This window comes from Myzus persicae, unplaced genomic scaffold, assembly GCF_001856785.1.
Source record: "Myzus persicae strain clone G006 unplaced genomic scaffold, MPER_G0061.0, whole genome shotgun sequence".
NCBI lineage: Eukaryota > Metazoa > Arthropoda > Insecta > Hemiptera > Aphididae > Myzus > Myzus persicae.
This window is the reverse complement of record NW_019101202.1, coordinates 447695-460686: the sequence shown is the minus strand read 5'-3', so window position 1 is coordinate 460686 and position 12992 is coordinate 447695. Positions and strand designations below refer to the sequence as shown.

Sequence of the window (12992 nt, the reverse complement as noted above, 5' to 3'; positions counted from 1 at the left end):
CCGAACTCCACCCGACTGTTTCAACTCTAAAATTTAATTTCTTAAACAAACTCACTACTGCGCATGCCTATTCGTATAATATATCAGAATAATAAAAACACTTAGGTATAGGCGTGTATTATAATATTTTATGAAAAATGTTAAATTAAAACGACGAAATTCATTTACTATTAAAACTGCTTTAAGTACTTTTATAATATTATTATCGCGTAAATTATGAGTTGCAAATTATAAATATCGTTTGTACGACACAATAATAATTGATATTGTGTTACGGTAAAAAATAAAACACGCCGTCGACAGATTCTAACGGGAGCGCCATCAACTATGTAGAACCTTGATAATTTTTATTCTTTAGAACGAATGTTTAAAAACTTCAATACACCTGCTGCCTACAACTGCAAACACACGGACGTTGCAGCGAATGCATTCGCTTTTACAATTTTTACATTACGTTTTCAATTCGCAACATGAAATGCGTTTGAACGAAACGCGCACATATTTGCACTGAATTTCAAATCAAACACGCCGCGTCGGGGAATATATAATATTTATATTGTGTATACAGAGCGGGTGCATATAGTCAAAGAAACTAGAGGTACTGACCTTTTTGAAGTATCCTCCGTGCAGCCTCATGTGTCCATTTAGAGCCGGTACGTTTTTAAATTTTCGATGGCACAGGTTACATTCCACGGGCTTTTGTTCCGGCTTGGGTTGCACTGCAACGGCAGCGGGCTGCGAGTGCTGTTGTTTGTTGTTTGCCGAGTCTGTTGCGCCGTTCGAGGTCTAAAAGGAAAATGCATATTATTATTATTATTATTATTATTATTATTGTTGTTGTTGTTGGTTGTTGTTGTTGTGATGTTATTATTAATCGACCTGCAGGATGTGCGTCACGTCTCGTTCGTTTTTTACAATACTCAATGTCACAAGATATTACAAAAACTAGTCAAAAAAGTAAAAACCAACGGAATCGCGATCGGTTATTTCGGTGACGAAGAGGCCTGTGTATATAGGCAAGATACAAACACGAATGATTTCGTTTTAGGATCGTTCGACATTTTGGGAAAATCACTTTACATGTATACCGTGTAGTTAGATTAGAGTATTATTATATTATTTTTTACGATTATACAATATGATCGTTATTGTGTGCCTTGTAGTTTTTTGTTTTCCATTTCTTTAATTATTAATTAAATTGGACCCAATCGATGTTTTTTTTCGGATAAACATAATGTTATATATTTTTATAACAGTGAGTGGAAATTTTGAATTATTATAAATTAGTCCAACATAAAAGGTCAACATAAGATACATATTATATTCATACTTCGATTGGAATAGTTATGCATAAAAACATTTTTATATAATTAGTTATGAATATGATTGTTTCATATTTTTTATGGACAGAATTATATTGTCCGTGGAGGTAATGTTGCGAATAAAAAGTAATGGAAAAAGTTAAATTGACGAAACGAAAGACAATTTTTTATTATTTTCGTTTTATATAAATATCACGTACACAATATCATAATATACAGTAATAACATGTTTGTGAAAATATGTACCTATAGTAATTATTTACCCACCTCTTAATTTTTACAAAAGAACAGTTTTTATTTATATTTTTTTCTTTTTCAAACAGTCGGAATACCGCACTGAAGAACGGCGCTAACGCCCAACAATGAAAAGCGTGTCATTATTTCGAGCAAACTATACATTATAATATAATATTTTGTTCGTTCGCCGAACATAATGTAAAAAGCCGCCTAAAAGAAGGGGGAAAAAAATGGAAAATGTTCAATCGTCGTCGTCCGCGTCTCGGTTACGTCCCCGGACGTTTAGTCGTAGAAAATCGTCGGTTGTACGAGTTTAACCGGAAAACTCCACTCTCCACTCTCTCCCATCCGAGACGAACAACGGTGCTCCACCGTCCCGTTTAAATCGAAATTAAATTATTATTATTATTATTATTATTCCGAAAGCTCGTCGAAAAAACAGCCTCCCACCTCGCCGCCAATCGCCACCGCCTCCGCCGCCGTCGTCGCCGGAGGTGCGACTAATTGGATTTCGACGACAATGAGCGCGCGAGGTTTTAATTCAATAGTCGCTCGGCGAAAAGCTCTTTTCGCGTCTCCCGCTCCATATATACCTAGGTATATACATAGGTACACGCATATATACAATATATATTATACAAACTCACACAAATGTATATAGAAACGTGTATATTTATATATATATATATATATGGAGGGAGAGAAATGGATGAAGATTTTCGAAAACGGGCCAAATGTTGTCGTGCACCGGAAGGGAGGGTTAGGACTCGGGGGGGGGGGCATGGAATGATGAAACAACCACTACGGTTGTAATACGCACATCGCACTGCAAATAACGTTTACATAACATTACGTATTTTTTACTCTGCATTATGATTTATAATAATAATAATATATTGGTAGAGACGACGACGGGAATAAAAGGCGCTTCTGCGATATAATTAATTGTATGATAATAATAATAATTAATAAAATAACAATATATGTGTTATAAAACGGCGTCAAAGTGTGTATTATGATGAATTAATATCGTGTCGGTTGCCGAGTCGTGTCGGATACGACAATAACAACGATCGCGGTGAATTTTTTGTTTTTGTATTTATTACGGTTTGTTCGATTGATAAGTTTGGCTTTATAGCGAAAAATATAATAATACATAAAATGTTATCTTTGTATATCTGTCGAATAAAATACATCGAAGCTTTATTATATGTACGTCTTGATTAGCTGTGTATAATAATAACAATAATATTATGCTTATTGATGTCGTTTCGGTTTGACAGACTCGTTTTGCATGTCGATAGTAATAATTTATGAGCAAATATAAAAACATAAAATCCGTTAAATGTTAACTGAAAATAAAGCCACTAATTTGTGTCTTCCCGACGCATAATAAATTATAAATAATATACCAAATGGTGATGAAATAATAGTAATATTTATTATAATTTCTTTATTATTATTATAAACTAAGATCGAACGGTTTAAATAAATAAATAATACATTGCGTACATACATAATAAATTGCTTAGCAAAAAGTACTGTACTTTCGACGTTATGTTAAAATGCCGAGTAAAAAATACAGTACCAAGATAATAATAATAATACGTTTTTATAAAGCAGAAAAGCGTTTCGGTGGAATCTAAAGGTCAATATTTTCTGATAAAATGTGCAGTTTCATTTTGGCAATTTAAAAAAAGTTAAGTGTATTATGGTAAGGTTACGCAGTAATTGGACGTAGCCTTGTTACGTTCGAATGAAACTTTCGCCGGAGAAACTTTTCAAAATTTTGATACGACGAAAAATTACACTTGAAATTTGATTTGTTAGGTTGGACTTGTCTTCTAAACGAACTGTTATTTTCTTATTACGAGATAGGTACACAGTTGAAACCGCTGTGAAATATTTTATTCAAAAGGAAATAATATATTTTTGTAAAGAAAATAATTTATATAATATTCCAAACTTTGATAAAAAACAAATTTAAATTTCACCGTTGTTAGTTTTATAGTTTAAATTCTTAAAAACATAAATAATTTTAAGGCAAAAACAATAATGGTGTTTTTTGAGCGATACGTTTAAATAATATATTAATATAGGAAACCGTTTTGTAATAATTCCACATTCGAATTGACCAACTAGATGGCAATAAGCTATTATTATCCAAATTAAAACCATTACAATGGTCCAAAATATTCCAATCGATTTGAAATTATTACTATACTTGGATATATTATTTGGTTTAACGGAAAAAATAAATACTCATTACACTGAGGACGAAAAGTCTAATAATAATCCATCATTACATTACTCGTATACTATTATACCCACTCGTGTAGCAATACAATACAAAAACAAAACAAATGACAATACCGTTTCAGTAAACACATTTGTATAATGACCATATGGCAGTATAAAATAATATGTTCATGGAGGTAATCTACCTGAATTTATTTTTATTTTTTTACATAGCTATTTCGTGAAACAAATGTGTTCCCCAATAAAAAAAAAAAAAAAACATAAATCTGATAAATATAATGGAATTAATTATAAATCGCTCTATCGTTGTGAACGGTAACTATTATTGTATACGCAAAGAAGAAAAATAATAAGCACAACATTTTAAAAATAACTATGAAATTTTAAACAGTGTTCGGCCACATTTTAAATAATACGTTATTATATACTAAATATATGAGTTTATTGCTTTCAGTGTTTTCATAATAATAACAATAATAATAATAAATTATAACACAATGGTATTACGTCGGTACAGAATATGTCCAAGTCTTAATAACTAAAGCGAAATGTCGTGTTCTAATATACAATTTTAGCGTAATCGATCTACGAATAATAATAATAATAATAATAATAATAATAATAATAGCTATTACTGTAGCGCCTAATACAAAATACAATAATATGTATTGACAATAAATAATAATGTCTGCGAGCGAGTGCGTTTGTGTGCTGGTGTGTGTTTTTTACCTCGGGATACCGGTAGTTTCCGGCATGGTTATAGTCGTAACCGTAATTGTTGTAATTGCAATTATTGTTATTGGTGTAGTAGCTGTACCCGTCGGGATATTGATACGTGATCCACTGGTCCATGCTCAAAACTGAACTAGTCTACCGGCTACGGTTAAGGTCGTGAAATTTTAATTCACTCCCCCACCTCCTAGCGACGGTTGACGTTTAAAGAGAGAGGGAGGAAAAAAAAAACGCCACTAGACGTTGGGAAGACGACGCCCACGCATATGATTAAACTCTCCGGGCGACAACCCTATCGCCGAACGCACAGGGGTGCTCGGGCGGCGGATCGCCAACAATAAGGGTGCGTTTGATCTGCCGAAAGAAGAAATTGGTCTTAAAGCGTTTTTATTTCATACGCCGAGTAGGTGGGTGGAACGTTTTTTCCTGTTTTATTTTTCACTCACTCCGTCTCGTCGTTACAGACGGCCACACCCACTCACCCCCATATTATTATTACCCATACCTGTATATAGCCACCATGATGATCTAACGCGCACTTACTACAATATAGGTGTATGTATAGAAAAAACCTTACCAATTTTCCCGTCGTCGGCGTATAAATTTCCGAAACCGCATCTCCGCGTGTCGCGCAGAAATTGTAAATTCCGTTTTACGGCCGGAAGTGGAGGTGTTGGCGGCGCGTTAAGATTCATTGGTCGCGTATAGCCGCGGACGTGCCAAATAAATTGCGGTCGGGAAAAAATACCTCCGCGAGATAGTCGGACGGGGCGAGCACATAACTCAGGCGTGTGGTGTGCTTAACCCGCGTGGCATAGGGCGAGGAGAGAAAAACAAAACAAAACTAAACCAAACAAAACGACCTCCGATACGCGGGTAATACCTGTCCTAAATAATATTATAATGGTAATAACGGAGGAAAAAAATCTAAATCTTATTATACGCGAAACGAAAATAATAAGTCGTCGGGCAAATATATTTAGGTACGCGGGACCCGTTGCTGCGCGGCCCGTAACACACTAACACCTATAATAATAATAATAATAATAATAATAATAATAATAATAATAATAATACTGCTCGGGCAACACTAAAACGATAAATTAAATGCTCTAATATTTTCCCGAGGACTTGAAAAACTCATAGCGAGCGCTATAAAATAAAACACACCAACACAGACGATTGCACTTTATGTATTATATTTCGAGAAGAGTTCGTATATGGTTATAGTTGCAGCGCTCGTTTTCGGTCTGCTGAATTATATGAACTAGCTGATTTATTTCGATATAAACTTTTCACGCTTTTATAATAATTTCAAATGATAATAATATAATTTAGTTTATTAAATATAGTACTTATATATATATATTATTATACTTGTCGTTTCATTATAATGCCATTAGATAAAATATATGTAATCATAAATCATTATTTAAACAATGCAAGTGATTATAATGTATTATTACTGCAGTTTTTGTAAAAAAAAAAAAAAAACAAAAGATTATTAGAAATATTTTTTTTTCGAAAATATAATTTATCAATTTTATGTAGGCACTCATCGACAGTTAAACTATTTTTTTTATTCCGTTTTATCGTAATATTTGCCTATGAATATTTAAGGTAACGATAACTGCAAAAAGGTTTTTTCTGTTTGTTTCGTTTTCAAAATATACCTACAGAGGAAAAAAAACATTGCAACTTATACGATAGGTAGTAAATTATAATAGTTTTGGTCGCAAATAAAACAAAATCATAAAAAAGTTTACTCTCGCTGTCGAGGGACAGATATTGTGGTGAAGTCACTTTTTAAGTAAAAAGTTTTTTTTTTAAATTTAAAGGTAGTCATATATATATGCATACACTAAACATGGTCTAAAAATGCAAAAAACGTACCTACTCCAATGTGTTCAAGTTTTGAACACATCTGAAACAACGAAAGTTTTCAAACGAATATGTGAAAAAGGTCACAAAGTGCTTAAATATGCTAAATACATTTTTATGTTTTGAATTAAATGTCTTTCAAAATATTTTCATTTAAACAACCGTGGAAAGAATAACAGTGTAATAATATTTGAGAAAGTCGTCGGTAACTTATACTCTTAAAAATTGACATTGTTTAGAAAACAGTCTTATTCAAAAGTCCGAAGGGTGTGTTTAGTTACCATTTATATACGTGTTGTGTTGTAGCTATTGATAAGTTTATGGAGACATTTGTTTCAAAGAAACATGCTAGCAACTAGCTATAGTATACTATAGTATTTTTATTCTTGTTTGAAACATATATCTTTTTATATTTTATCCTTTTGAGAAATATAAACTCACAAAAAAACTTGTAATATTGTTTTGTTACGATTTTTTCTAAAACTGCTGATTTCGTCTGGAAAAAAAGATGTTTATAAAAATGCAAAATCGCAAAATATATCGATATTCGCCTAATACAAACGGATTAAAATCACTATTTCACATTTTATTTTTTATGGCACTATAGGCCCATACACATTACCCACACACAATATTATATGCTTTTCAATTAGGTATAGCTTAATAATATAGGTTGAGCTGTAATAATTCTAATAAGGTTTGTTTTATTCGATATGCATTCGGAAACCCTTGAAGTTGTTCAATATCGTAAAGGACACAAGACGTTGCAGTCTTTGACAACTTGTCGCATAATAATGACATTCAAACCTATTATATTTGACGCGCAGAGGAGTCTGTAAATTTGAAATGATTTCGCTCGAAAAATCGTTATTCTATTTCGCTGAAGCTTTTACGGGTTTCGCCGCCGCCGTGAAGCGTCTGCGGTTTTGTATCAACTTTTAATCGACAATACTTATTTTATTAATATTATTATTATTATTATTATTATTATTATTATTACATTATATAGGTAGGCACCTACGCCGTAAGTATAGACGGTACGATCAATCATTGTCGTTGTTGTCTGGTGGCAGTAAATCATATACCTACGTACAGGTATAAGCCGATTAAAGGCATTTTCATGATTCCGACGGGAAGTATTACCGAAACGCGGTAACGGCTTATGCGACATTAATTATACATAATATTATAATATACGTCCTATATTATTATGAGCACGGGCCACAGAATACGGTACGTCGTCGTGAACATATACCACAACCGCCGGCAAATCGCGTCTTCCGTTTCGTGACGTCACAGCGCGGTATACGGTCGAAAAGATTTGTATACCCGGGTCGCGGTCTATTCGATTACACGACTGTCGGCATGATATTCGGCCGCGCAAGACATGAACCAAGGTTGTAATAATAATAATAATAATAATATATCGCAGTAATATACTGAACTACTACCTATATTACATTATAGGTCCATTAGCGTTTCGATCGAGTGAAAAAAGCTCGTTTGCACTCATAACCAAACTATTTTCGCCATCGTCACTGAGCGGGTAGAATTAATGCGAAAAGAGATTTGATCGACAACCAACGTATAGGTATGCGGCGATCAAATGCACTTATAGTGCGTCCAATGTCTTCACGGAAATATGATTATCAAAGTACAAGCTCCAAGTGCAGCCGCATAAAACATAATATTTCAAACTTTTGGAATTTATGCAAATCAAATTATGTTTTCTAAGTTCTATAATATGTACAGTGAAATTTCCATATTACGAAGTCTCACTGGTATCATGGGTATCATGGGCAATACAAAAATTGTATCGTGGAGAATTTCGGATAATTAAATAAAATACACAAATTTGTCACAATTAAAGACTTCCTATATTATGTATTTCTACGTGGATAATTGATATGCCCGATGGTCTATCTTCACTCATGTGTTCAAGATTTTCAATAATTGTTTGTGATAATCATGAGATTCAGAGTGCTGGAGTCAAAGTTTAGTGTGTTTAGCACCCTTAGCATCTTTGTGATTTACGCCAATATAATAGAATAAAATATTGTAATCGTTATTGACGAAATAAAAAAATGTATTTAAATTATTATTATTATTATTTTATTACGCAGTTCTAGTACATATTATTATTTAAAAATAACGTTTTTATAATATTAGTAAAATATATTTATCGTTTCTCTCTTGGCAATTAGTCGCAGTAAGTGTAACGCTTGTATTATTTATCTCTAATCGTAATAATAATAACGCAGTTTGTCAATGTCAATATTAGTCACAGTTGAGAAATGTATAATTTTGAACTCGTATAATGTAACTGATCTAATTTATCATCAGCGCAAACGACGTGTAATCCTCCATCAATAAATGCATTACTTAGATTGTGGAACACACAATCGCATATACCCCTAGGACTGCTATACAAACACCCTCCGTATTTTTTTTTTTTTTTTTTTCATTCGCCAGAACCTGAGAATGTTTATCTTTTATTTATAGCGTCGATTTTTCTTTACCACTACTTCTGATATCTACTCCGACACACTCGGATGCTGTTATTGTAGGTCAGAGGAAAAAAAATAAACTCAAAATAAACGACCAATGATATATTAACATATTACAGGGACTGCCTCCTTTCTGTAACGCTGATGTGTATGAATGCAAGAGGCTTATGAATGACAATAAAAACTCTTTTTAAACGAGGCGGCGCGAAAATCCAATATTATGAGGGTCCGACCCCGCCGTGTGTGAATGCTAAACCTTTGACCCAAAGGCGTACATCGGAACCGGTTCTGCCACTCGAAAGCATATCCGAGCATTATTTTTATTATTACCGACGTGCGTTGTACCCATCGAAAAGGTTAACTGTTTCGGTCATTTATCGAATCGTGACCAAAACAATTGGACCGGTTCCGTGTGCCATCCGATCCCGGAGAAACGTCTTATTATACACGGATGAAAATATAACGATAATTTTCGAACGTCCGTTCTCAGAGGACATCGCCAGGCAGCTGTCCCCTCCCCACGATATTGGGATTGTAGACACCTATGATAGGTTCGGCGGTACGCCAAGATGCGACCACGGACCGAAGCACTTGAATCTCTGCACAATGTGCGCACAATATAATAATATACAACATTATATTGTTATTAGGCGACGGGGACGGCGGCGATCCCGATTATGATCCGAGAGACTCTAGTATTTTATTATTATGTGTAAACGTCGTGTGTTTCGTTTCCCCGCGTCACCATTGTGTGTATGCGAGTCGGGTATATTAAATCCACCTGGAAATTCGCGACCATAGAATTAATTGATTTTCAATATTGATGTTTGATTTTTCATCTAACAATAGGGATCGTAGAGGTTCTTTCGTCTTTGAGCAAGGTAGTCGTTCGACATTATCACGACGGCTTAAGTCGTTTATCTAAAAACGTAGGTCCTAAGTAGCGGTCGGTCGACGCAATAGATATTGAAAAGTCTGATACAGAGAAATTTGCCGTAGGTACGTGGGTATCAATGGACAACAGGTCAATGATAAATTATAATACATTCGAAAAACGATCGGCACTCAATTTATTTGAAAATCGACGAAATTTTTTTAAAACAACAGCCACGTTGGGGCCCTTCTGTGTTGAATTTTCAAGATATAAGTATTGTATCCACAGTATTTTTTCAGCTTTTTTTTACAACCACACAAACGTACAAGAAAAACACGACATCGTCGTTAGGCCAACTCTCTGAAAACGTTCCGTTCACACTTCACAGTATAAAATGTATTTACTATCATTAATTGTCAGTCACCATCTGAATACGTTAAAATGTTAACTTTTGTGCTAGAATTGTAATTTAAATTCAATTGCTAACCCTTTCAGTACCTACCTATTGGTCTCAATTTATTGAACGTAGTATTTTTATTAATAGGCTCAGTGGGATTGAACAAAATATTTAAAAATATAGAGGTTATGTTGTTTTTTTTTTTTTAATAAAACAATTTAGCTGTACAAAACAATCGGGTAGCTATTTAATAATTTATCGATTTTGAACACTTATAAGTCAAGTGGTGCTCAAGTTTATTATTCGGGTATTTTGACCGGCGCGGTGGAAAATGCCAACGAAATGAAAACAGAGCGTAGCAGGTAGGTCGGTATAGGTACCAGTATAGGTATATATATATATTATATGTGCTTGATTATTTTTTTTTTCACTTCAGTGTATTTACGGACATTTTCGATACCCGTAGGGGTTTTATTTAACGAATATATTATTATTATCCGTCCTTTATTGATTATACAAAAATAATTCGTATCAATGAGCTCGTTATTCAATTTCTCTTTACTCTGTATACTCGTAAATATAATTAAATTACCGGTGGCGAGCGAGTTTGCGTAATGAAAGCGGAATACCTAGGAATGTGTGTGTGTGCATAATAATAATAATTTTATATATTCCGTAAAATATACCGTCGATGGGGCGCATTCGTAATTGGATCTACATTTCTGCCTAGAACAATGATTTAAGCAGACACGCTCGGTGGGGGTGTTGGTGGTTTGTGTAATATGGTAGCAGTGGACGGCTTTTGTTTCGCAAATGTTTTATATCATCGATGTTCATCCGCACGGAAATATATTTTGATCACTAGTGAAAACAATAGTGTTTATGAACGAAAAGAAGACTTTTATCGCGATAAAATCAAACGTCTACGTGAGATGAAAACGTACTTAGAATACTATAAATATACAGATAAATAGTTTTGTGTAATATAACCATAACTCACGTTAAGTTCGAAACTAGAAATCTACTTAGGAGTATTTATAGAAATGGTTTCATTTCGCTATGCATTGTATGATTTCAGATTTGTATTAGAACATTGCTCTATTCCATACAATGTATTAACATCGTTTTCCACATTTCAATATCATAACAAAATATATTATAATACATCAACATTTTGAGAGCATATCATTATTTTATTTATAACAAAATAAAAGTATTTTCACTATGCATCAAAGTTTTCACCATAACGTGCAGAGTCGGTTTTGAATATTATAATGACTATTTTTATAAACATTTTTTTATGCAATAATAATATTTTAAAGTCCCCTGTGGTCCTATTTTGTTTTCATGTGAGTGAAGTTGCATGTAACTACTATTATAAAAAAATATCCTATTATTACTAAAATATTTTTTGCGCATACCAGTTACTGATGTTCGTATCGAATATACCTACTAGATCAATTTATTCCGAAAAAATATACTCTTAGTATCAATACGAAAATTGTGACTGAAATTCAAAAATATAAGAGGCTCTTGGAATTGAAAATAAAATTGTGTCTTATGAAATTACAGCTTATAATAATAATAATAATAATAATAATAATAATAAGACGTTTTAGGTATAGTTTATTATTAAATTTATCTATTATTCAGAATAATATTTAGCGGTATACAACAATATTATAAAATAATGAATATTGAAAGAATATTTTGTAAATAAGAACACATAGCTACCGTCCAGGACGAATAGTTATTTTCTTATGACAATAATATCAGTAAGGGTACTCAGAAAATCTGAAAAAAATTGTAGAAGAACAGGCTCCATCCCACTGTGTCTCCAACCAAATTCGAACGTTGATGATAATTGAAATAATTAAAGTTAGTTTCAATATTATAAATTATAATTATACTTGACATAAAGGAGCTGATGTTTTTATTATATTATGTACCAGATGTAATAAAATGTTATTGGTATCATATTTTCGAAATAAAAATAATCGAATACCAACGTACACATAAATTAGTTTGCAAAAGTTGTTTGTATTCTCGTTCGCATAATAATTGAGAGTTATTGTAGAAGACGATTTTAATAAGATAATATAGTTAATAATAATGTTTATTTTAATAGAGATATTTTCAAAACGATTGTACAACGGTACGATATTATCTTAAGACATTATTTGTTTTGCGAAAATTACAGAGCACGTACAATAAAAAACTTTAAGAGTCCACCCTAAAGGCATATGGTGACACACTTTTAACGTCGACTTGTGTTTGTTTCTTTTAATGTTCGGTGAAAACTTGGATTGGGGGGCCGCGAGGGGAAAAATTAAACTGTTCGAAAATAAAAGAACCCTCTTTTTTGTGTTTATTAACCGGCTTAACTCCCGTTATTAACACATCCCGTTGACTCTTTGTCCATTATATCGCGCGAGATTTTTTTTTTATTTTATTATATTTTTATTCCACTTTGGCAATCCCTCTCTCGTCTCTCCTGGGTACAATGGAAAAACGCTTCTCCTGTTTCAAAATAAAACTACATCCGTTTTGTTACGGTTCGCGTGGTCTGAGTACACTTCTTTTCATTTTTATTTTTTTTTATTTATTTATTTATTTCATCTCTCTACTCTCTTATTTATTATACGTAGACTTCAGACCTGAAACGATTTGACCGTCTCGATTCGATCCTTTTTCGTATGAAAAGGATGCGCTTCGGTATAATTTTTATCCCCGCCCACTATTGTTTATTTATACCAGACCGTGGAAAAATCTTTTGTCCTTTT

The 12992-nt window shown here is 33.0% G+C and overlaps 1 protein-coding gene across 2 annotated transcripts in view; it reads right to left on the bottom strand.

Annotated features, from left to right (window-relative positions):
- The window catches only part of LOC111028193 (serine-rich adhesin for platelets), a 262409-nt gene that overhangs the window by 18044 nt on the left and 231373 nt on the right, over nucleotides 1-12992 (bottom strand). For both annotated transcript variants that reach the window (XM_022306743.1, XM_022306742.1), the window contains exon 9: nucleotides 607-786. In XM_022306743.1, coding sequence (XP_022162435.1) covers nucleotides 607-786 — 180 coding nt within the window. The remainder of the gene's footprint in view (nucleotides 1-606; nucleotides 787-12992) is intronic.